At 41.2% G+C, this 26,280-nt stretch overlaps 2 protein-coding genes across 3 annotated transcripts in view; one reads left to right on the plus strand and one right to left on the minus strand.

Annotated features, from left to right (window-relative positions):
- On the minus strand, positions 1 to 26,095 carry SPPL2B (signal peptide peptidase like 2B). Of its 2 annotated transcripts, none has more exons than XM_027666595.1 (15): positions 25,960 to 26,094; positions 17,804 to 17,923; positions 15,490 to 15,672; positions 14,694 to 14,783; positions 14,230 to 14,369; positions 13,249 to 13,391; positions 12,355 to 12,451; positions 12,088 to 12,204; positions 10,566 to 10,647; positions 9,714 to 9,788; positions 9,517 to 9,579; positions 8,566 to 8,665; positions 7,650 to 7,727; positions 5,212 to 5,372; positions 1 to 4,121 (listed from the first exon to the last, which is right to left on the minus strand). In XM_027666595.1, the coding sequence occupies exons 1-15, from the start codon at positions 26,005 to 26,007 to the stop codon at positions 3,834 to 3,836; spliced, it is 1,785 nt and encodes a 594-aa protein (XP_027522396.1). In that variant the 5' UTR covers positions 26,008 to 26,094; the 3' UTR covers positions 1 to 3,833. The 2 variants fall into 2 exon arrangements, with proteins under 2 accessions (XP_027522396.1, XP_027522397.1); XM_027666596.1 differs by having other exon boundaries at positions 3,846 to 4,121; positions 5,144 to 5,372; positions 25,960 to 26,095.
- Positions 26,096 to 26,119: 24 nt separating this feature from the next.
- Positions 26,120 to 26,280, plus strand: part of LSM7 (LSM7 homolog, U6 small nuclear RNA and mRNA degradation associated) — a 3,354-nt gene continuing 3,193 nt past the window's right edge. The window contains exon 1 of the mRNA XM_027666597.1: positions 26,120 to 26,207. Coding sequence (XP_027522398.1) covers positions 26,160 to 26,207 — 48 coding nt within the window. The 5' untranslated portion in view covers positions 26,120 to 26,159. The remainder of the gene's footprint in view (positions 26,208 to 26,280) is intronic.

Consider the following 26,280-nt stretch of genomic DNA (forward strand, 5'->3'; position numbering starts at 1 on the left):
AAAGAGCTGCAGGTAAATTCACAGCATCTCCCAGAGGCAGATTAATTCATCAGTAACTGCAGCCACAATTCTGCAAGCTCACAAGGCTGTTATTTCAGCACAGGGTTCTGTGTGGCTCTGCAGTCAAGGCCACCTCCCAGCACACTCAGAAGTCACCAGGCACTAAAGTCCATGATAATCCTGATCCCAGTCAGAGCAGTGCACGGGGGATGGAAAAACCAAACACACAGAACTGTGCCTGGCTGAAAAATACAAAAATACTGTCAGGACTTGCAAGACATTCTTAACAAAAGCCACACTGAGGGAAATGCCTGACTGATTATCCAAGACATCATGAAAAACGTTCAAGAAACTTGGAAATCAACAGTTTTCTCAACAAAGTTGTCTATGAAATGTTACTAAACCTTTCACAAAATAGGCTGTGCTGCAGATTTTCTGTTGCCTGGCACCTGTTCAAGTTCAGAGAAAACATTAAATATTTTCACAAGTGTAATTCTTACGTAGGTGGATGTGCTTTTTTTTACTGCCAGTGGTAAAAACAATGTATTTTTGGCTCTATATTTTGTTTCTTTTTTTTTTAATATATTTCATTTTAAATGGTCTTAATTTGTGACAAGAAAAAATAAAATTGGTAAAATTGAAAAAGGGTTTAGGATACTTCTCCCTCATTTGTCACCCTTGGTAAAGTCTTTCAGGTTCCATTCTACCTTCAGCTGCATTTGTACAACCCTTCAGAAGGGCACAGTCCCAAACACACAAGAGGAAGGAACCTGATCCTCACTACTGTGATCCAAAGAGTTGAGGTTTTTTTATTATAGGATTTTTTTAGTGGGGTTGGCTGTTGTTGGGATTTGTTTGTTTGACTAAAAGAAATGCTTCCCCTGAACACATACAGGTTCTCAGGAATAAAATCCTTACTGAATTTCTAGACAGATAAGTAAAGACTTAGTATGTGAAAGACATAAACAAGAAGCCCATCAACATTACTTTTAACATTAATATTACTTTCATTACTTTAAATATTTAAACTCTAGTTTGGTGGGGGATGTGTATCTGCAATCATCAAATAAAATCAGAGTCAGTCACACTGAACTGATATTCACATTTTCCTACACAACATTAATTTTTAAATTAAGCTGATCAGGGAGGTTTTTGAAAGACAAAAAATTACAGCCTTGGATTTTGATGGAAGTGATTGAACTGCCCAGGATCAAGGACTAAACAGTCACAGCCAAACTGGAGCACCAGGGTCTCCTGATTTGTACAGTACTAGGATAGTCACTGTGTAAATTGTTGCCACTTCACATGCTTTCACTGGAGATACTGCATTGAGGAGCTGTTTGGGGTTTTTTCTCCATTCTTTGTAGATTGGGCAAAAAAAAAAAAAAGGTCACACTTAAAAGTAGATGGAAAGTCCCCAAAAGCTGAGGTGAGGCAGGTCCTCCTGCCCAGGACCCAACGGGAACAACACAACCCTGAAATGCCCTCAAGTTCAGTGTGATCACTTCTTCCATTTGAATTGAGCTATGAACAGTCTGAGAAGCAAACTATTTCCTAATCACACAGGAGAACAAATGCTGAAATACACTTTTCAAGTAGATGATAAAACTTAATGCTTCATTATCAGGAAGCTACTGGCTTTTAAGTATGTAAAAAGCCACTCCAAATGTTATGACTGAGAGACAATCAAGGCCAAAAATGATAGAACTTCAGTCAGTCTTCAATGTGTCTTCTTGTTATTTATCAGGTTCATTATTTAAATACAAGATTGTTTTCTTAGTTTAATATACATACTTACACAATGGCTTAAAAATCAAGTCATAATCCAGCTGACTGAAGTTTTCAGTAAAATTTCTCTGCTGCTTTTTATTAGTAATAACTGGATCAGATTGCTGCTGGCCAAAGTAACAGTCCATTAAAGAGGAGATTGAAAACCAGATCTCTTTAGTACTACCTTCCATTACAGCAATTTGTAAATTAAATGTAGTTGCTGGCCCTTGGATTCAGCAAGCCTTCCAAAAACCTCAGTGGATCATCCTGTCAGACAAGGCTTGAGGCTTTAAGCAGGAGCTGGTGAAACTCTGAAGCCACAGTGTGGTTTTACAGAAAGCCACTTACATCCTAAGAATGCTACCACTGCCCACAGAAGTTATCTCCCAAAAAACACAGGGCAAACTTTTGGAAGACACAGCCAAAAAAAGCAGTGGCTGATATTTAATAGACAAGACATGAAAAAAAAAAAGCCCTTGAACTGCAACTCAACAAGACAACTGGAGACTTAATTTCAACAGCAATGCCTCTGATGGCATCACTGTGACAATACTTTTGTAAATGACATTTTTTGGCTCTCAAATACTCTGAAAAGCATTTCTTCCATGCAATCTGGAATCATGTTTGAGGATCCTATAACACTTCCATTTTCTGTTTCAGTTTTCATGTGAAGTGTTTGAGGCTTTCTGGAATTGCAATTTAAGTGTAGAACAGACACCTCTGATAAAGACAAATATACTTAATGGAACAAGCAATATGCAAATCACATCATCCTTCTGTGTATAAAAGTCAATGCATTAGAGACTCCAACGTACAATTTCAGGAATATAAAGTAAGACCAGCTGCACCCCAAAATTTTTAAATTTGCAAATTTAAATCACAATTTAAATTCACAATGTCATGTAGCAAGACAGGCAAAATAATAGGTAAGATCCCAGGCTCATTCTAGAACCTGAGAGGCCACGCTTTGCCTGCTCTTGGGACAAAGACAAAACATGACTTAGGCAGTTGGTAAGATAACTGAGCAGCAAGTAGCTTTAAATCACAACTGTCTGTAGCACCATATGTGCTCCCTTGGGAATGAAAAAACCAGACTGTTTTCTTCGGAATTAGAAATCACAATTATAGTCCTTGAATGAACAACAAATAGAAGCTCAAAGCCCCAAAAACACATGAACTTTTACTGCTTTAACATTTTCCCAATGAAAATACTGCCTGTTAAGCTTAGTACAGTGTTACTACCCATTTTCTTACCTATTTGGCTTGTATTTCATTTCTAAAACATTCTTAATATGCATTTGCTTCCAAGCAGCATTCTGTGACCAACCTTGTTTATTATCAGAGACAGCCCTTAGAGTTCACATGAATGACTAGAAAGCTTCCTGGAGCTCCACTCATCCTGCCTTTTAAACTAGACTAGTAGCCAACCCAGGTAACTAGAAGTAAAAACAAAAGTTAAGAGATGCATTTAATGCACCACGGTAGTGTAAATCCTTTCAGAGCAATGGTAATTTAACCATTCTCTGCATTTCCTGAATGTAAGTTTATACTAAAGCATTCCCTTACATCAATGGCTTTGACAAGTCAGGAGAAGCAAAGTAAAAGGTGGCAATAATAGGGAAAGTGCTAAAAAAAAAAAAAAGACCACTTTTCTCTCTCAGCTAAGCATTGTAGCAGACTTGTTCAATGCTTTTCCTCCATGGTAACCTACACCATGCTACAGCAGCAAAACAACCACACAAGCACAGAGTACTGGGTAAATAAAGACTCTTAACGCTACCCTGGCATAATGCAAATGGAACAAATGGTCAAAGGCATCCACTGACAGAGTGATCATTGAAACCCACACATCAGAACTCCTGGAGAGCACCATATTTCAGAAAGATGTTTGAAGGGTGTAGCTGTACCGAAGCTGGAGGCAGAACATTCCTTGTTGGATTTGCTGATCAGACTCCCAGCGAGGTTCCTCAGTGAATGCAAACCCTACTAAACCAGTCCTAAATACACACTGGTTTTATATGGATATGTTTGTGAGGGAAAGTGAGGAGTTCTTATCACATCACTTATTCCAGCTGGCTTTGCTCTGCATTTAGGCATTTGCTTTCGAGGTTGTCCTTATTCTGAGCAGTTGGTTCCTCACTCTGTGCCACAGAGATTTCTGACTGGTCTGTCTTTGTGCTGGTGTCAGCCAGCTCCTCCTCAGCTGAGCTGGGGCCACGCAGCTCCTTCACGTGCAGGGTGGGATTGGTCATCTGCTCTGTGTCTGCTTGAGGGGCTGGCACGTTGCTGTCTTTGGGAAGCTCAGGGCAGTTGACAGGGGCTATCACCACAGGAGGCTGAGGTAGGTCTTTCTGTGAATGGAAGATCACAGTCAGAATGATGGAAAGCAAGAACCAGTTATCAGAAGTGATGGTCTTACAAGATGAAGGTTAAAGGTCCATCATCCCTGTTATCATTCTCCAGCAGTGGACACATGCACACAGTTATCCTTTGGGTTTTACAGGGCACCAGGGGATTTTTTTCCTTCCAGAAAAGTGTTTGCTTTCTGCCTGATTGTTCCTCACCAGTTTCAGATGTGCTCTGCTGATTAGGCAGCAACAGGCAAACAGCACTTGGTCCTTGGCCACTCTGGTTCTGCCCACCTTTAACGTCAGTGATAAAGAACTGGCAACTTTTCCATAACATTTTAGATGATCTCGAATATTTCTCCAACAATTAAATTCGGTTCTCTGGAGGAAACTTGTGAAGGTTATCACAAACAGTTGAATAACAAAGTAAAACTCACTGGGGTGAACCACTAGCTTAACAGATTAGGCCTTCAAGTAATTATTCAGAAACTAAAATCATGCATCATGATAGAAATTATTCCTTTCTGAATGTGGTGGGGGAAAAAACAGTTTTCCCCCTGGAGTTATAAAATGGTAACCTCCAAGGGGGTGGTGTCTCCCTTGGGGTTGAGCCAACCACTATCACAGTGAATCAAGTTACTTTCACTTGTACCACAGTGAAACAAAGTGATAATTTACTATAATGAACTACACTTCTACCTTCATAAACAGTAGGCTATGAAAAAAAATATTTCAAGGATATGTTTTATATAGTATTAAAAACCATTATATTTTATATAATATTGTAATCTTTTACTACTAGTGATACTTTCAACAGATATCAAACAAGTAAAATCATGACAGAATCAAGAAGGATAGACAAGGTCTACTTTACTTTTCACCAGCCAGATTCAAGTGGCCATAAACATCCTAAAAACCAGAAAAACCTCGCTGAGGCAAGAAAAAAAGTACGTAAAAAAGCAAACAATGGAGCAAAACCCAAAATCTTTGTGCTTGTGGGATAATACTGCAATACTTTACTCAACTTTAATGCTAGTTAGGTTTTTATAACATTAGTATTTCCTGAAGACACTCATATCAAACTGGTATTCACCGCAAAGCCGCTGCCCGTCCAGAACATGGCAAGTTCCCTTCTCCAAAGGGCCACTGCGAAGCTGGTGAGAAGAGTGCAGGGCACTAAGTAGAGGAGAGCAGGCTGGCCCATCTGCATCAGTGCCAAGGCAACAAAGGTCACAAGAAGGCCTATGCCATAGGCTGCAAGGAAACAAACCCAGCAAAAAACCCAGTTATTCGGATATAGCTTTGCTCGAGCACAACTAAATAATTAGCTGGAGGAGCATTAACTTTTTTCGAGTAATATTTTTTCAGGCCTCTTTAGAGAGAAGTATTATTTACAGAATGCAAACCTGGAATTACTACAGTCTTTCTATTGATAATAATAACACGTTGTGAAAGTAGTGTGATTGGCCTAGTTCATAGTGTGCAGTTAAAGCACTACCCTAAGCAAAAATAAACAAATGACGTATTGCACCTCGTATTTATGAATTCAGCAGATATAGACAAATATTTTGACCATGACTGTGTGCTTCTTTTTTGGGTTGGCTTTACTATCCTGCAACATTACTAAAATAAAGAAACCCCAGCAAGCTGTATGTTATAATTTTTCTTACTTTCTATTTAATTTCTGCATAAATGTGGCAAAATTTATTTAGTAGGACACAAGCAGCGTGGATCTCGTATTGTAATTATTTTCAATTACACTTTCCAAATAATGAAGTTAATCCAACTGATTTTTATTCAAGAAAACAGGTGAAGAAAGATATTGAGGGGATGGAGCCTGTCCAGGGAAGGGCAACAGAGCTGGGATGGGTCTGGAGCACAGGTCTGATGAGGAGCAGCTGAGGGAGCTGGGGGGGCTCAGCCTGGAGAAAAGGAGGCTCAGGAGGGACCTTCTGGCTCTGCAACTCCCTGACAGGAGGGGGGAACAGGGTGGGGGTCAGGCTCTGCTCCCAGGGAACAAGTGAAAGGATGAGAGGAAACAGCCTCAAGCTGTGCCAGGGGAGGTTTAGGTTGGATATTGGCCAGAATTTCCTCCCCAAAGGGTTGTGCAGCGCTGGCACAGACTGGCCAGGGCAGTGGTGGAGTCACTATCCCTGCAGGGATTTAAAAGTTGTGTAGATGTGGCACATGGGGACATGGTTAGTGGTGGCCTTGGCAGTGCTGGGTTAACAGCTGGACTCAATGATCTTAGAGGGCTTTTCCAACCTAAATAGTTCTGTGATTAGAATACTCAGAAACTCTTTACAGTTCTTGAAAATGTTTTTTTTTTCAGAGCACATTCTGTTACTATGGAGAGTTCCTTATATCTACTTAAAATAATTTTTATTGTGACTTAAGTCCATTGCCTCACATCTTATCTGCACACCTGTAAGAAAAGTCTCTCTGTCCTCTCTGCAGCCTCCCATTAGGCAGTTGTGGGACAGCAACAGAATCTCTTCTTTTCTTTTTTTTTGCCTTCTCTTCTTTTACAACCATGTGCTCCAGCTCTCTGCCATCTCGAAGGTCTCCACTGGATTTACTCCAGTATGTCAATGACTGTCTGGCACCAGGGATCCTGGTTAAGATTCAGTCTTAAATGACAAATTGAGAGGAATAATCATTTCTCTCATAACTGATGACTCCACTGAGCCCTTTTCAGTGCTGCAATACCACACTGCTGACTCTTTACCAATACAACATTTTCTATCGTTTTCTGCAAATGATATAATTTTGAAAATACCAGGTAAGACAACAGTTTAAGTATGTATGAGAGGAAATAACTTGGACCACTGAAATAAAACCATCTCTCTAACCCTGCTAGGAGTCTCCATGAACCCAGGTATTTTTTCAAAAGAATTTCTACAGCAGTTGTTCATGAAAATTTTTCACAACATTAACTGCAAACACTAGAAGTCTTTGCTGGCAAAAGTATGTTGTAAGAAAGCCAAGAGGAACCTGTCAGATCCTATTCATCAGGTGTATTTACACCCATGGTACTTAACTCTGTGGATTCTACAAACTAAGGAAGAAAACTAATGTAGATGTGTTATAGTCATCATAATACAATACAATTCCCTGCATCACAGCTCATGGTTTTTGGAATATACAAAAAATTAAGAGCAAAGTCAAAGGATGATGTCCCTGAACCTGAATTCTCACACACCATAAACTCAAAAGATTCATGAACCAAGAAAGCAGGATGAGCAGAGGTGGGCACATGTAAAGACAGTGGAGCTGCAAGGGTTCTAGTGAGACCCTTTGGAGTCATGGTAACAAAAAGCTCCCCTTACACCTGGCAGACAGAACAGCTCAGGAAAGCCACACCAGCTGGTTTTGTGCTGGAAGATCTAGCCTTGAAAGCACTTTCCTACAATATTTCTGTTTAATAATAAAAGGAGAAGGGTAAAATCATGCCATGCAAGACTGAGGACATGCTTTCAAGAGGGAGCAACTCCTGTAGGTCTTGCATTCAGGTGTCACTGTGGTACATACCTATTGTGCAGGCTACAAAATAGACTCTGGATGACTGCACCTGAATATCAAATCTATGGCAATAGGCTACCAGTAAGCCTAGGAAAGGAAAGAACAGTTAAACATGCTTTCAACCTATAGTCACACACTAAGATATGCAAAATCATCAAACCAGCTAGGAACTTGTAAGAATTTTTTTCCCCAACACTTCCTTGGAACCCTGTGTTTAAACACCATGACTGCACAACTTACAAACCAGTTATATGATAGCACAAGTCCAGTACAACAAAAGCACTCCAGTAGTAAAATTAATAGCTTCAAATAAATAGATAATAGATAAAACATCATCATCTTGTCCTTACTAAACTGTTGTAAAAATACAGTGTTCACAACAAGATTATGTTCATTATATTTCCCAAGATACAAGAAAATAAACAGTTGAATTCCCAGAAGAAAATCTGAAAGCCAGAAAGTGTATACTTGTTTTCACCTGCAGTGATGCCAGGTGTTCTTCTACATCCTATCTAAAATCAAATTTCAGAGAAGGTGTGGTAGAAACACTGAATGTGGTATCACTAACAAAATTAGGAAGGTTTGAGTGGTCAGATGTGTGTACTCAAACAATGTGCAAATGGACAAAATAATTTCCTTTATCACCAGACTATTAAAGATGTTTTATAGCATAAAATCAGTTGCTAAATCAACTCTTGCAATTTCTCTATATTTCTTGACATCACTGCATGTGAAAGTGAACCATAAAATTAATTTAATTTCTTATTGAGAAGGTGAATAGTGCAGGAAAAAAAAGGAAGCTCTACTTGCAAATTTATCAGGTTTATAATAGTCAAATCAAACTTTCCACTTGAATCAGAAGTACAAGAGGAATAAACGAACATGACAGTGTAACAAGTAAAATTCTTAACCTGCTAAACAGTACCTGGAACTAAAATGTCTCCAAACCCCAGCAGAGAAAAAGGCCTGTCACACAGAGCCAGTGGTGAGGAATTCAGTCGTGGAACCTTCAGGACCATTGGGAGCTTAGAACGAGAGAGACACATGTCTGATAAAAAGCCATTTTCTCTATACAGTGGCACCACCTTCCAGAACTTGTTCCTGTTGTACTCAAACTGCAGGCTTTGAATACAGCAAATGTATCTTTTTTACATTCATATTACATACAATATTACTGACATCTAACAAAATGCATAAGATAGGAGTGATGAAATACACTATATTAATTTCAAAATCCTCACATGCAGTAGGGTATCAACTCTGCTTTAACTGCAGGAATGTAAAAAATTTAGGTAAGCTGCTACAAGCATAAGAAATAACCATTTATACAGTTAATTCATCTGCTTGCAATAAAAATCTCACAAGAGCAAAGACATGAATAATTTTAAAAAGCACATTTTTCAAATCACTTTAAAGACTTTTCCCTTGCCCCCCAGTTATTTATTACACAATTTATTCCTATTTATTACACAATTTGCAATGTTGAGGCATGGTATGCCAAGGTTCATTGCAATTGTCTTTATTACAGTACATTACAGAAACTTTATGTTATTTTTTAATTTCTTATATTAGTGTCAAAATAATCCATTACTGTCTTATACAATTCATTCTGTGGCCAAGTTTTTGTGAAGCTGAGCCAACCAGCTTCCTTAGACTGAAAGCCTTTTAAAGAAAGACAAAGGAAAACCAAAGCTGGTGTGATGAACCACTACAAGTCTGCCTTGCATCCCCCACCAGAATATTATTCCCACCCTAAGTTCTTTTCAGACTGGCATCTCCATTTCAGCTTTCTGGTCTTTGAATTTTAGGAAAGTTAGAAGTGTAATAGTTGGAAATTAGTTTTTAGACTTTTAGATTTTCAGACTACATGCAGTACCTTCTCATGAGTGGCAGAATCCGAAGGGCCTGCAGCCACCTCCACCATTATACTCTCCCCAGTCTAAATTAAAAAGGGGAAAATTGTAAATCAGCATTTCACTCAGCAGCTCTGGGATCATGTAGGGAACACACAGAGAAACAGGTCGTTACACTCTGCTCTGTGGGCAGCAGGCAACACAGAAGTATTTTACTTACCTTTGTTAAAAAAGGTGTGATAAATACAAAGAATACATCATACACAAAAAGAACCAGCAGGAGCAAGGTACAACCCTGAAGGAAGAGACAAGATACTTGGTATTTACACACTATGCACTAATAAACAGCAAAGAATTAATAATTAGCAGACTGCTCAAGGAAAAAGCTAACAAAGTCTAAAACAAGTCATCCATACATTTTCTATAATTCCTGAATCTTTTAGATGGAGGAATTGGGTCTTGCATGCACCATATAAAAGAAAGTAATTCTTGGACACAAAATTACATTTTAGTCCCTAAAATTCTTTATCATGTAAAATCTGCAAATGGTGCCTTTTCAGTTTGCCAGGAAATATGAGGAAGTTCTGCACTGGAGGATGCCAGGCACAGCTTGAAACACTCTCCAGTTATATGCTGCCAGTTTATACAAATTTATAGGTGAAGATACCTTGAAGCAGAGTTTGAAGAGCTGCTTAAGGGGCAATTAAACGACTAATAGTGATTTTTGTCTTAGGATACTAAGTTCGGAAAGATTTGAAAAAAACCACCAGAATGATGCATTAATTGTGTGTCAATCTAAAAACAAACAAAATCAAACCAATAAAAACAAACAAACAACCCCCCCTCATCAAAACAAAATCCACAAATGAGAGGGCGGTGTGTGATTTACTGGCCAACACTCTACAGAACAATCACATGCCAATTATTGGTCTACATCTTATTCATTACATCCCTCTTTTCCCAGCTGCATACAAATGTTAAGTGCATTTCCAGGCCAGTGTACTCCATTATAAGTGACTGCTCTGTTCATACATGCAAATATCCTCTCTTTACATCTGTTTAACTTTCATACCTTAAATGTAGGCAGGCGAATTGTTTTCAACATGTAAAGACAGAAAGCAATTCCTAAAGCATCTTGCAGAACCCAGGCCCACCTTAAAAAGAGGAGAGCAACATTTTTGTGGGAAACAGTAGGAAATGCAGACCAAGCCTTGCCCTCACTAAGGACCTGCTTGGGACAAAAAAGAACTTTATTCAAAGTCCTTGCTTGAAATCACCGTTGTTATCAGTGTGGATTTGCAAATGGGAAGTTGTGCTTGATCAACCCGATAACCTCCCACACAGAAGGGACTGGGAGAGGAGGGAAGGTGGGTGGGATACTGTCTATGTAGACTTCAATAAAGCTTTCCACTAAGAATCTTCCATAAGATCCTCATGGAGGGACTGATGAAGTACGAGCTGAATGAGCAGTGAGGTGGATTGAAAACTGGCCTAATGAGGTCACTGGATACCAAAACAGGAGGTGCTGGGGCCTCAGAACTCTTGTGTGCTGAGGCAAATCTACAGTTGGGGCTGGTTTTCGACTCTCCTTTGCAGTACAGAAGTGCTCTTTGCTTTTCTCTCCACTGTTAGGATCAAACAGAAGCAGGATCTGAGGTAACCCTTTCCCCTAAAATGGCCAGGGTCTAGGTGCAGATGAGAGATTATTCTGTTGTGATCAATCCCTGTGCACTTTCTGATGGAGGTTTGTGCAGGAGACACTCAGGTCCACTCCAGCTTTGAGGCAGAAAACGGGATTTCCTAATCCTAAATATCACAGCTTGAGATATCTCTATAGCACTTCTGTGCTCCTCAGCCTGACACTTATCTTTCTAAAAGGTGTTTCAGAGTTGATGCTTCTTGGATTTGAGTTCTGACACTGAATGATGCACACAGAACATGGACTGCACAAATGCAGTAACTGGCATTCAAGGCACAAGCCAGACACCTTTTTGGTATCACCAGCAGAAACACAAGCCAGTATTTCAGTTCCAATGCTGAATCCCTGACAGATGGACCAAGAAGATGAACACATCCTGTATATATGGGGAAACTGGAGCATCTGGGAGTGAGGTAAGAGGTAAAAAACCCCAAACCAAAACCAAACCACAACACACCATAAAATATCCACCTCTAACAAAACTGCTAAGCACATGCTACAGTCAGGTACAGCAGCAATGCTGGATGTAGAGAATTACTGACTAACACCAGACAGCTGAAAGAAACTACAGATCTCACAATCTTCTCAGCTCTTTTTCTCATGAAGAAATAAGTTAGACAACTTGTGTGCAACTTTCCATTCCCCTTCTGAGAGAGAAGCTGTCTGAAGTCAAAGAGCTCAGAATACTGACTGGGACTCAGAGAAATTAAACTTAACAAGAGACAGTTTTCTGTAATTAAACCAACAAGAAAAAGGTGAAGTACATAAGGAACAAATAAGAATTTCTACCTGTCACTCCTAAACTCTGGATACATTTAGGCTTGTGTTGATGTCAGTTACTTATACTATAAAGCATATCACAATTTTTAGCACAGAAAATAAAATGTGCACTTACTGATCTTCATTTCTGAAGACTCCCCAGACCACACTGACAGAGATACAAAATACTGCCAAGAGCAACATCCGGACCTGGGGACGCTTGTGAAAATAAGGCAAGTTGTTGTCTGGGATTCTGAAAACAAAGCACACAAAAGCTACAGTTGTCTGTGTCTCTTTCTTTATAAACATTTTGAAGTATGAAGCCACCTTGTAAATCCCACACCTACCAAACAGTATAAGAAACCTAAGTTTACCTGTTAAAAATTTAGGAGTTGCCACATACCTGCACTTTCCCAAGGGGAATCTTCTTACAAAGGGAGACAGACAACTGTAGAGACCGATTGAGGCAGCCAGGCAGAATATCCCTATAATAACATAGACTGAGAAAAAAAAGTACTAAGTCCAAGCTGGATGATGTAAGAGATTCTTTTTTTCATATCCTGGCTGAATAAAGAACAGTCAATAAGCCTAAATGAGAAATAAGGCTAACATTTAAGCAGTGAAAGGTAAATTCTTGATTAGATTTATGCTCTTTGACTATCTAATTCTAGCTCCTTTCACTCAGGTGTACTTTATGCAATACCTACTTCAACAAATCAAAACCTCTGTGCTAATGTTCTTAAAGTAAGTCATAAGCCTAAAAGGCAACCTATGGTGAAGTGTTTATCTTTTCTTTATACAGGAGCACTATAAGGGAACTCTTAAAATCACTCAGTAGCAAAATTAATTAATTCAGACGGGATGCACATCCCACTACTTCCATTAGGCTCTCATGTGTTTTTGTCAAACAATTTAATAAATGATAATAGAAATTTATCATCTTTATAAAGATAAAAAAATTGATCCTGGATCCCATAACTTGACTTCAAATTGAACAATAACAGAGAGACAAGAATAGGTTTGAGAACACAAGAACAGAAGGTGGAAGATACCAAGTCTGTATCTACTTAATGGACTTCAATGTTTGAAAGAAGCTCTATGATCACCTAATCCAGCCTCACTAAAAGTAGAAATCTACTCAGGGGGTTTTCTTACAGGGTTTTAAATCACACTGGGATGAAGAAACATGACAGAAGACAGAAATTTCATAATTATTTTCACAGTAAAAATGCTCTTTAAACGATGACAGCCTCGTGATACTGAAAATGTACCAATACAAATACAGCCTTTAGAGTACCTAAGTGGTCATAGAAGAAATAAAGGAGGACGAGCATTGAGCAGCACATCACTACAAACACACAGATCATGATTGGGGTCACATCCACTGTTTCATCATCGTGTTTCTCTGTCCCATCGTCACGTTTGTGCTTCATGTACCTCCTGAAAGAGTAACAGTGGCTACAGTGAGTACATTCCTTCTGCAACAAAATACACAAGGGTGCTGAATCTTCATTAAGAAATATGTGGGGTTGGAAAATATGTCACAACACCAGTGCCTGCTTTGACTCCCACTCAAGTCAGTGGAACACCACGTTTTCCATGGATGTGTGAACAACAGATATAACACAGTGCACAAACCAGTAACTGCTGCATTAGTTTATCCAGAGTGCTATTTTCATTCACCAAGAACTCAACTGGATCCTGAAAATTACCACAGAACAGTTTGCTGACTTCAGAAGAAATCCTTAAGTGAGGTTATGCCAGTGTTAGAAATAAACATGACACAATCAACTCTTCCCCCAGCCCCCCCTACTGGGAAAACATAACCATGAAAGTCCATTAAAAGATTCATAACAAACATAGCATATGTCAACCACCTAATCAATTTGGTTTGCATTATACCAGTAAAAGCAGGTTTTGTTTTGTTTTGTTTTTTACGAGGTATTTTTCTGGTGGAATTTTGCAAAAGCCCAACAGGAAGCCTATTACTTCATAATTTTCTTTTTTTGAGCTTTTCAAAGGTTTGGCCTTTTGACATGGCAAAATACTAAAACACTCTACATGCAATTTATACTGTAATGATTTCCTACAGTGATCAAGTCAATAGAAGACTCAGGGCCTTTCAAACATCACATCAGTATTTTCCCATTCTGCTTACACAGACAGTCTCTAAACCTCACTAGCAGACCTGCCAGGTGATCTTTACATAACCACCATAATTTTGTTTTTTTCTATGAAAAATACGAGAAAACTGACGTGCTGAATTCCAGGTACTCACTTTTTCACATCTCTGCTTCCTGCCCAGTAGCCTCCAATTGCAACAGTCCCCACAGCCATGACAAAGATAATCACCATGTTGTAGTCCAGCACAGGCTCATTTGGTGCATACATTGCCCCTTTCACTGAGCTGCCAAAACTCTGTGGAGGTAAATATGAGTTATGAAGGACATCCAAAAAGCTACCTTAGCAAAGGTTCTCTTATTTAATTTTCACTAAGCAGGTTCAGAATCAGGCTTTATTATAAACACTTAATAGTAATCTATTTGCTCTGCTATTAGTGAATTTATTTCCAGCACCAGGCTCCATTTTGATTTTATTCCAAAGATGAGAAATAACCTCCCAAGAGATCTGCATTTTTTTCAAAACCCAATAATGCAATCTTCATGAGTACACTTCCTACATGAGATAATATTATCTCTTACATGAGATAATCTAAATGAGAGCATTTAGTATCAAGTTTACCTTGCCAATATCTAACATGTCAGTATAGCTGAGCAGAGCCACAGGAATATCAATCTCTTCATACTGACTCCTGTTACCCCCAGGAGGAACCTGAAAGACAGTTCAGAGGAGGTAAGAATATATTTATTTCTGCTAATACTTCTACTGCTTAAAAAGGGTTAAACTTGCAAGTTCTGTTTCTGCCAATTTGAAAAATTGTTCTAGAAAGGAACATAATGACAGCAAAAACTCAAGGTCAAAATGTATGACTGTTCCCAGTAAAACAGAAGTCATTAAAGGCTGTAATAGCAAAATGCAGCAACCAAAATTCAAGTAGTATCTTTTGCATATCAGGGTCATGGGTTTAAGGCTGATGTGTGTCTCTAGTATTGATTGTACTCAAACCTACTAATTTTATTTTCAAAACTATTAATTTTACAAAACACATGCTGGTGATGCTCCAGCTGAATTTAAAGCACCAGATCCAGTGTGGTAGTACAACAGAGCCAAGAAACCAACCTCCTCCTTTGATGCCAGTATTTCACATGGAATAACAGTAATACTGAGCTCTTGACTTGAATATCACATGAGCTCTGTGCACTCTTCCTGCTTAAGTGAGTGCCTCTTGTGGTTTCATTCATTATTCCTTCAGATGTATGATTTCCAGACATAATAATGCAATGTACACACAGGCAGAATACACACACATTATTTATTTTAAAGAGGAGCATTAAATACCAGCAATGTGCACTGAAGACAAGACAATATCTAACATCAGAGGAGTATCAGCAACACAGAAAGATAAAAAGAGACTCACCAGTCTCTCTCTACTAACAATCAGCAGCCCACGAGCTCCATTTATCTGAGCAAGCCTCACTTTCTCATAGAAGGTGCAATTTCCTCGCATCACCATGGGGATTTGATTATTAAATCCCCCATCAGGTACATCAGAAGGAGAACACAAAACAGATGCTGTCTGATCCTGAAGTTGCAAAAGTGACTGAAAAAAAAACCAGTTAAACACACACATGTATATATCTATATAACATAAAATTATAGAAGAGCAGAAAACACAGACTTTCTAAAGGGTAATTTAAAACTTTTAAGTAATGGAGTGATTATTCTCAGAGAAACACAAAACAGTGCTGCCCTCTCTATTATGCTGGGTCCTGCCTTGCTTCACCTTATTGTGCAGAATTCTACTGGTAATAAAATTTGGGTTATGATCTGCACTTGCATTTGTTTTCTTCAGCACCACTGCTGCTCTGCTGCTTGCAACCAAGATGTGGGAGGAGTACAGCCAAGTGTTACCATTGCTGGGGTGGCAGAGTGGCAGGTTGGGATGAGGGAGGGTATGAACAGCTAGAAACTGAAACACAGGCTGGGGGAAAGTACAAATGCACGGGCAACAAAAATAAACTTCCATGTTGAAACCTACCATATTCAGTGAGCTGAGATTTTGTATCCCAAGTACTTAAATACTGGATTCTAGGCTGCTTCCCTCACTGCTTGTGATCCAGAGATACTGCAGGCCTGCCCCAATTCCTCAGTTTTAGCCCTCCTGAGACCCAAAGACATCCAATCTGGTGTGTTTAAACAGGAACATCCCAAAGACACTTCAACGTTTTAGAAGTAACACTGGCACAAATTGTTCTTTGGAAAATCTAAACAACCACCAGCATCTTTGCCCAGTTCTATTTGCAAGTCATCTGAAAACTGCAATTATCTACCAATATCTGAGCTAAGAGAAGCAGGTCTCAGTCCTCATTGGAGGTGAGCTGTTAGTTTTGAGAAGAGTTAGGGTAAAGTTTCAAACTGAAAAACTTACAGATGGAACACTTATTAGAAACCCACAGGTACCTGATAAAATACCTGTGTGACAGACTCTCTTGTTTTAGGAGGGGAAGGTAAGCACCAGGCTGTCAGTGGCTCCAGGCTTATTCAGAAAACTGCTGTCTCCAACCTGACTCCTACCTTAGAGACAGTAAAATTCTCTGCACACACTTCCTGGTTGTCCAAGTCTCAGGTAAGCTTATCACTCTATCAGAGCAGAACACAAATGCAGAGTGAGCTCAGGCTGGTGCACTGCACCACCTCAGTTAATGAATTGTACTGCTGGAGTATGGAAGGAGGAGGAGGGAGAATGTGAAAGAAGGGAAAAGCAAGAGAGAACTGAGGAAGGAAACAGAGATATGCAAGGGATCCAGCATACCCAAGCCAAGTGTATGTGGAAGTGTCTCTGCAAGCTATTCTGGACTAGATTGGCTCCTGCAGAGCTACTGAAAGGTATCTCCAGTGAATTTTTATGAGACTGATTGAAACAAGATGGTACAGTCCCAAACCCTCATAAATATAAGTCTGTCATGTAAGTGCTGATTCACATTTCACAGTGAGGGCAAGGGCAAGAGTTCATCAGCTGGGTCTACACAAGGCAAAGGCAGCTATTGATGTATCTGGGGACTGATCTGCAGTTGCAATAAACTCATCACAGTAATTAAGACTTGATTATACATCAATAAGGAACACTAATAATTCTGTGGGGCACTCAACTGGTAAATCAAGGAATACAATGAACCAAGTATCAGTCAACTACATCTTCCTCTATTAGTAGCTCATCAAAGTGCATTTGCTGATTTCATCACCCAGTGACAGTAACTTCTCACAGAATAAAGAACTGACCCAATTGTCAGCTCACACATTTGAATAATGCAGCAAAAGCTTGACACAGTTTGTGACTGCTTAATCTTACACTTGACAAAACTGTGAATCACTAAGAAAGCACTAAAGCTCACAGTTCAGTACATTAACAAAGCCACGTGGTATCTTCTCGTATCATGCTGATATACAAAAACTCCTTTCCAACCCCAGCTATTCATCATTTTCATTTCATTGATCACAGTGTTGGAAGATTTTTGCTTTGAACCAGTAATAGTCATTACCTCTGTCTGGAAATGAATATTGCTATCTTAGTACTGCCTAGAGTGATCTTAACAGATAAAAATATTTTCTAAGTAAGAGCAAACAAAGCAGTTGCTTCAAATTCTACTAATCCAATTGAGAAATTACAAGTTTCCTTGAAACAAAGGCATTTTTGAGTGCATTCTTCTGTCATTACTTAGCTAGATACTTACAGCTTTACCCAGATCATGTGGCAAATGGGCCCACTGAGAGTTGAAGAGGATACAGTAGTCTTTTCCTTTGCTGCTCCCCTTCTCTGAAAGGACATGTACCATCCCATACTCGCAGTACACCTGAAAACATAACAAAAACTTCACCATGAGAATTTTAAGTCACATAAAATAGCATAAGTGATGGGCATAACTTGCTGTTGACTGGCCTGTTTTCTATTTTTTTAAGAAAAGTAAAAGATTCTACAAAGTTTCTGTATCTGTGTGAGGAGTACAGTGGAATTTGTTATCATTTCCATCATGCTTCAAAGAAAGACTTCAAGATACATTAGGCAGATTCCCTCCTACACAGCAACTGGTCAAAGAATCAAATGAAAGTTTACTGGATGTGTTTTAAAAAAAAACAACAAAAGAAACCAAAAACCCCAACCTCAAACAACACAGCTACACTGGTACATACATGGATATAACCAGAGCAAGGGAAAGAAGCTGGAGTACTGTGGAACACACATGAGACCTGGAATACTGTGTTCAGCTCTGGGGCTTCCAGGACACAGACCTGCTGGAGAGAGTCCAGAGCAGTCCATTGGAGATGCTCCAAGGGCTGGAGTCCCTCTGCTCTGGAGCCAGGCTAGGAGAGTTGGGGGTTCACCTGGAGAAGAGAAGGCTCCAGGGAGACCTGAGAGCCCCTTCCAGTTCCTAAAGAGACTCCAAAACAACTGGAGAAGGACTTTGGACAAGGGCTTGGAGGGACAAGACAAGGGGGAATGGCTTCCCACTGACAGAGGCAGGGTTAGATGGGATATTGGGAAGGAATTCTTCACTCTAAGGGTGGTGAGGCCCTGGCACAGAGGTTGCCCAGAAAAGCTGTGGCTGCCCCACCCCTGGAACTGTCCAAGGCCAGGGTGGATATAGCTTTGAACAGCCTGGGCTAGCCCACCCCATGTCAGGGGCCTGGGAGTAGATGATGTCTAAGGTCCTTTTCCAGCCAAACCATTCTATGATTCTATGAATAAGAGGCCTGGCCCTTAAACAACTCTTGAAAGTACAGCCTAAAATAATCATCAATTCTAGATTCACATCACACCCAAACTCAACCTTGGGCACCTTTGCTGTAGATGTGATAAGACCCCACAGCAGCAGCAGCTCTTTTTCTGTCCTAGGTAGCACATGTAGACTCTCAAGTCTACATACTGCATTTATTTATTCCTGCTGTCACTGCTGTCAAAACTCCAACAATATATGCTATAAGTACTGAAGATTACATATCTAGGATTTATAATTAGAGGTCTGTCCTGTGTCTGGCTGGAATGGAGTTAATTTTCTTCACAGCAGCTGGTGTGGTGCAGTGGTTTAGATTTGTGCCCAAAACAACGCTGATAACAAACTAATGTTTTAGTTATTGATGAACAGTGTGCACAGTGTCAAGGCCTTCTGTGTTTCTCTCTCTGTCCCCACAGTGAACAGATGCCCAAGAGGCTGGAAGAGGTCACAAACAGACAGATGATTAAACAAAGATATTTGATGCCATAGAACGTCATGCTTGTTTTTATAAGGAGGTCAGCCACCTTTTGCATCATGTAAATGTCACAATCCTCCTGAAAAACTCCTGGAAACTGAAGTAAGAGAACATAATCCTGTAGGAATTTGGAGAAAGAGAACAAGGACTACAGAGAAAAGTAAACATATTAACATGGAGCAAATATACCAATTTTAGGCATCTTCTCAGTTGTGATACACAGTATGTACTCTGCTTGTTCAGCAAAGTGCTCAAACTACATCTAACTGCAAAATGTGCTGCTTTTAACTTCATTCTCATATTAATTGAGCCAAAATAATTGTAAATCCTCCCCACCCTTGGAAGGTGTTGAAGAAACACAAAGTGTATCATGAGGTCTGTTCTTACTGTTCTAAGGACCCTGAAACAAATCCTGCTGCCCATTTCTAAATGACAAATGGGCCCCTTGTGATGCTTCTCCCTCTGACAAGAGGCTCTTGTCCTGGCTGGAACAAGAAGGCATTCAGAGTGTCATTTTAACATCAGCCAAGTCACCATTAAGTTCTGGGGGACACTTCTGTGCTCCTCAGGGCAGCAACACTGGGATTGCAGGCTCTGTCCTGGAAGGAGTGTCAGGCACCATCTCCACTCACTGAAAAAGTGTAAGTTAAGAACTCTTTACTTCATACAAAATACCAAACATCAGTTCCTCGGTACCAAGTCTGCTCACGTGCATTCTGTGACCATCTGCTCAGGTTTGAACCAACACCTTAGCAATTCAATTTAAGCTCTGACCAGCTGCTGCAAAAAGCTTTTAATGTTTCAGACAAAAAGGCACTGAGATACAAAAGAAATGCTCAGAAAGTAGGACAAAAACTAACTTTTGAGGGCTTTTTTTTTTTAAATGTAATTCAATTATACAAATCCAGATCAATGCTTCTTTTTGAAGGAGAGTCTTGCTGATCTTTAATTGCTGCTTCAGAGTGTCTCAGTGCTCTTACAGAACTACTTCAATGTTCAAGTAGTGTTGTCTGGTAATAGATTATAAAAAGAGAGAGTAAATGCAAATTACAGCTGTACTTTAACTTCTCACGAGCTATTAGACAGGAAAAAACTGACCACATATTAATTGTAGCAGTCTCAAAATACTATTTTAGCCCAGTGATTTGGGAATCCAGTGCTTAGGAATACCAAACACTGCTCAATGTAACTGGATTCTTCCCATTATCATTTCTGTGTTCCAAGAGCATTTGTTTCCTGTTGTAAAGGGAACTGTCTCCATTTTAATTGAGGACACTCAATAATCCTTACTAGCACTTAGCACTTTGAAATTTGCGTTTAAACAGAAATAAAATCTCTGAAACACCTACAATAATTGACCTGGTGTTCCCCTGAAGTAGTCACACACTTGGTTTCTGGTGGAACACTCACTGCCACTCATTAGTGACCCCAGGACACAGGATGAGCAGACCAGCAGTTCACCACGAGCAGTGAGTTCAGGGAAAAAAACCTGGAAAAACCTCAAAACAAACAAACCACCCCCCAAAATATCTTTCTACCATCCCCCTTTGTGTCCTACTCTCCTCTACCCACACACCCAACTCCTCCCTTTCCTTTCTTCCTTGTCTTTCTCCTGTCCAACACTCAAACAAAACTGAAGTTATTGACTGAAGACATGTTTAATTGCTCTATTGCTCTGACTCAGCTTTCCCCAAGGAAATAACTTTGTGCCTACCAGAACTGATGAAACCTTGTTCTGGAGAGAAATCCCTAAGCATTGCTGCTACTAATTAGAGAGAAAGTTGTGACAGACTAATCTGTCAACATCTAGTTTAACATTCATAAGCCAAACACACCAATGAATCAATAATTATGTAGTTACACTCTTACAAATACAACTTGCACATCTGTTTCTCCAGGTAGCATCTGAGGAACAAGATACTAAAGATGACTGAAGTCAGCAGCAAAGTCATGTCTTAACAAGTATGTTCAAAAATCCATTAAAAGAATCCATCACTTATTTCTCCCTCTTTATTTCAAACCCCACTACACAGAAGTTACCATGTACCCCTAAGGAAGCACTCAGGGTAAAAAGATGCTTTTTGGAACACTTTTAAGAACAATAGAATGGTTTGGGTTGGAAGGGACCTTTAAAAGTCACCTGGTCCAAACCCCCTGCCACGGGCAGGGACACCTTCCACTAGCCCAGGTTGCTCCAAGCCCCATCCAACCTGGCCTTGGACACTTCAGGGACGGGGCAGCCACAGCTGCTCTGGACAACCTGTGCTAGTGTTTTACCACCCCACTGTAAAATGGTCCTTTAACACACACAGAGGCAGTGATGGCATTCTGCTGCAAAATGTCAGCAAAGTAGTAAAGAAACATCATTGCAAAAATACACAGGAGGTAGAGAGTTTTATATTTAGTTCTTCAGTATATAACTGATCTCTGTGAACTCATGCAGCAACTTTCCCCCTTTTTTTAAAACATTAGTGTTCATTAAGTGCTCTAGAACCAATGACATTTGTCCTGAAGCATGGGAGGTCACACTGATCAGTCAGTGCAGATCAAAACCACTTGAGTACAGTGCAAGTTTCCAAGATATTTGTGGAGAAAGAGAGACACTGCTGTGTGTATGCAGTGAGGAAACAAACACTCCAACTGCTTGCCTTGGTGGACTTTTTAACTCATATCTCTGGTATCCAATCATGGCACCTAAACCCCTTTCAATAAAAGGAAGCAGTTTAGAAAAGTGATCCATTCTTATCATCTTGGATTTGACTTTCAAGAGAAACAAGCCATAGAGATGAAAATAGACACACACCAAAGACCAGAACAAAAAAGTGTTTCCTGCCTGTTGTACAGGGTCTGACTGGGCTTAGATAAGCAAACAAAACATGGAATAGCTCAGTTTGGAATATTACAGGTACAACTCTCTCCAAAATCTCCAGGCAGTTTTGCAGGAACTAACTCCTGTAACTGAACAGTTTTATGCACTTGTGGAACAATCAACCTGTACAGTTAAAAGTTTTACATCTGTAAGGTATAAGCTACACACCTTTAAAACAAGAGAGTAAGCACAGGGTGTGTTGCTACATGGAGATAACCATTACTGGAACTCAGGAATAATCCCCAAATGGCACCCTGGAGACAGTAATACACAGTTTTGCTTTCTGAGCTACTTAATGGATGTTCTTCAAAAGAATATTAAGGGAGTAAAAGGTTCCTAATGTGAAGTGCTCAAAACATTTTAGAAGCTACGTGGGTTTGTGTGCCAGAAGCCAAGTAAAAATCAAGCATGAAAGGAATTAAAGACAATATGAGCAGGGCTAAAAGCAGAAGAGTTTTAGAAACTCTGTGATGAATTTAGTCCCTTGGAGAAAGTGGATTAACAGACGTCTTTATAAGGCAATTATCACTTAGAATCATAGTTCTGAAGTCTGTTAACAGCCACTACAATTTTGCTCCTATCCACTTTGATGCTTCCAGTTTTGTTTTTATTCATGTCACTAGGTATCAGACAACAACAGTTCAAAGCAATGCTGCTGATTCAGTGGCATGGTTTGCAACATTTATGATGATTCTTAATTCCTAGAGATCACTTCATATCCTAGTTTAACCCAGCAGAAAAAATGTCATCTCCTGTGCAGGTGCTATAAAATGTTCCTACAACCCCCAAGGGCTCTTTTCCAAGTGTCTGGATGCCAAGTCCAGCCTTTTTCAAACACAGAAAAATAACAGCTGCTCTTACAATAATGTGTATTACGATACTTGCTTCTTACTAGTCCTGTGGCTTAAAAAGGACATTATAGTGCATAATTAACACAAACAAACTGTTTTCTACAAAGCTGCAAAACTGGAAAAGGTTTTGACACAACTGAAACAAAGTTTCAGGGCAAAATTTAACAGGCAACCGAGCTAATCTAATGTTTGTGGCATTAGAAGGATGTGCTTGTTGGCTCTGAATCTCATCAGGTCCTTCCACTGTTTATTTAATGCAGAAAAGAGCAGAACACTCCCCAGTTTTTTTGCTATGTGAGTTTTTCAGTCATGTTGGTGAACTGATGTAGCTCAGAGACAAGCACTGGGACTTGCAAGTTATATGATGGAAGGAGGTAGAAACGAAGAATTCAGCTCACCAGTATTTCAAGAAACTGCAATTTGAGTGACTGAGCCACCAACCCAGTGGCTCTGTCTTGTTTGCCCCTCCCTGCCTCTGGCCCCACACTCACCTGGATGCCCCCCACACCTTTTCCACTTTCAGTAGTTCTGTGAGCTGACTTGGCCACCTGCATCTCAGAGAGATTTGACAGACGGGAGCTGTGTTCCCTGAAGAAGGAAAGAATGAGCTATCCCTATTCTTAGAGTAGGTACCATGTCAGAGTTCCCAGGAGCTGGGGTCATTCTGTCCCATGAACTGCACCAATTCATCTGGAGACCAGCAACAGCAGACAGTAAATTTGCACACAAAACCCCCACTTCTTCAACAAACACTGTGCAGTGGAGAGAGCTACTTATTCATAATGCAACAATTCCAGAAGAGTAAACTGTCAACCATCACCTCAATTCAGAATTTCAGGCAGTCTTTTCAACTCTCTGGACCTACATCATAGAGTACCCTGATTTAAAATAAAACCATCACCACAATTCAGTATTCTGCTGAAAGCTGCTACAGTGAAGGCCAGTGAGATCCAGCACACTCCCTGCAGATCATGTTACTGTATTCATCCCTAGTCAAAGGCTCATGTATATGTGCTGTTTTTACAGGACAACTGAGAGGTAGCAATGCCATGAAGGAATGGGAAGTTAAATGAAATGTGAGAACCTGAACACCAAAGGAAGATCTAAGTGCAGATTGCAGTTGGATCTATAAGATCACACCCCTCTTCAGGTGTTCCTAAATGAGGACCCAGACCTGAGAGAGCAATGCTTCAGTAGCCAAGCTGTTCCTTCTCCCCAAATCAGAGTGTAGAAGCAAATGTGGACACTACCTCCTCCTGCCCCATGGAAAAACAAACAAACAAACATTTCTATTATCCTATTTCAAGGAGAGACACAAAGGTACACGCCCAACAACACAAAGGCAAGAGTAAGCCGTTGATAATGAGTACAGCTGGTACACAGCAAATGCACACAGCAGCTCACGAGGAGAGCTGCCAGCTCTGCCCCCAGAATGACCCTGACCATCAGCCACAGGGGTATCACGACAGGACGAGTGCAGCAGAGCACTGCTCTCTGCCTCAGGCTGAGGGGGATGTACTACCCAAAACCATCCCAGCAAGTGCAAGCACAAGAGATGCAGAAGTACTGCATCATATGAGGTATTCAAACAAATTTTAAACAAGCCAGCTTGGCTAACAGAAACGTACTGGCAGCACACAGAACATTAATTTTTCACTGCGGCAGCAGGACTGTTTCAGCACCCTGGCCAGTCTGCCCAAGCTTGCTCAAGCATGTTAACACTTCCACTGCACAAACACAGCAAATGCTTACAGAAGGGAATATGCTGCAATGCATGGGGCTGAAGGCAAGGTCTCCAAGTACCCACCAGTGGACAATCCCACCTGCTGTCCTGCACTGCCACGTGCTCACCTTCTCCAAACTGACGGATCAAACTGACTCCATCTCAGTCTTTGACCCATTCCTGCATTTTATTAATTTGTGGGGCCTATGGTGGCACTACCAGTCCACACAAAGCATGTGGAGATGACAAAATGCACAGGGGAATAAGAAACGGATGACTAGAAAAAGATGATGAAGGAAAAAAGGGGATGATGCAGAAATAAAGAAGTTAGCTGGTAACCAGACCACACTGTAACTAAAGATCACTGGCAAGGCATCAGTATGCAGACAGATACAGAAGAGGGAAAAATTAGATTGCTATGTTAAGATGTTACACCGACAATACTCAAGAAGACACAGCACCCTCCAAATTACCTAATAAAGATTTAAGAAGTCTAAACAACACATTAAATGACACTTCAATATTTTCAGAACAGAAAACACTGGAACTTAAAAACCAAAAGTTACATACCATGTAGTACAATAGCTAAAAACCCACTCTCTCCTGTATCAGGATTACATGCCTAGCCCGTCACACCCTTAAAAATTTATCCTACAAAAGCAATTAATATTGAAGTAATGAGAATGTAGGACTCAGGATAGATTATAGGGTCGGTGTAAATCCCCCTTCCTCTCCGCTGGTGCTTCCTCAGAGCGAGCCTGTCAGCCCGGACGAGCCCGGCTCCGTCCCTGCGGCTGGGCTGGGCTGCGCTGCCCTCCCCGGGGCTGCCGGGTCGGGCCCACGGGGACCCGAGGTGTGAAGAGCTACGAGCAGAACGCTGTTAACCACGGGAAGGAGAAAAAAGCCCCAGACGAGCCCAAAGACACAGATCTACAAACACCGCCAGGCTGCGGCGGGCAGGGCCCGCAGCGCTCGCTCCGCCGCCTTCCTGCGGACACGGGCCCGCCCCGCCGGCCGCGGCACCTCCGGGCGCCCCGGCCGCTCCCGCCCGCCCGAGGCGGCCCCGAGCCGGACACACACCCGAACACACACCCGGGCACGGGCACGGACACCCCGCACAGCCCGCCCGGGCCCGCCTGTGCCCGCAGCCACTCCCGCCCTCGGCCGGGGAGCGCCCGGCCCGGCGCAGCCACTGACCTGCGGCAGGAGGTGCAGGAGCAGCCAGAGGCGGAGCGGGGCCGCCATGCCGGGCCGCTACCGCTTTGTTCCGACCTGGCCCGGGCCGGGCCCTTCCGCACCGGGTCCTCAGAGCCCGCCCCGGACGTCCCGCCCCGCCGGCCCGGGCGGCCAACGGGCTCCGCCGGGGCGGGACGTCACTTCTGGCGGCGCCGAATGAAATGGCGAGCGGCGGCGGCGGCGGTGGCGGCGGCGCGGGGAAGATGGCGGTGAGAGCGGCGTGCGCGGGGCGGCCCGGGCTCCGCGGGCGCTGCGGTGTCGGGTCTGGTGCCGTGCCGTGCC

This window comes from Corapipo altera, unplaced genomic scaffold, assembly GCF_003945725.1.
Source record: "Corapipo altera isolate COAL_440 unplaced genomic scaffold, ASM394572v1 193, whole genome shotgun sequence".
In the NCBI taxonomy this organism is placed as follows: domain Eukaryota; kingdom Metazoa; phylum Chordata; class Aves; order Passeriformes; family Pipridae; genus Corapipo; species Corapipo altera.

Excerpts from the sequence above, each read along its gene's own strand:
- SPPL2B (XM_027666595.1), bottom strand. The coding sequence starts at position 26,007 with ATGGCGGCCCCGCTCCGCCTCTGGCTGCTCCTGCACCTCCTGCCGCAG. Across the intron at positions 14,370-14,693 it reads ACATGTTAGATATTGGCAAG|AGTTTTGGCAGCTCAGTGAA; the intron begins GTAAACTTGATA and ends TTACCTCCACAG. Across the intron at positions 8,666-9,516 it reads ATTCTGCCACTCATGAGAAG|CTCCCAATGGTCCTGAAGGT; the intron begins GTACTGCATGTA and ends TCTCGTTCTAAG.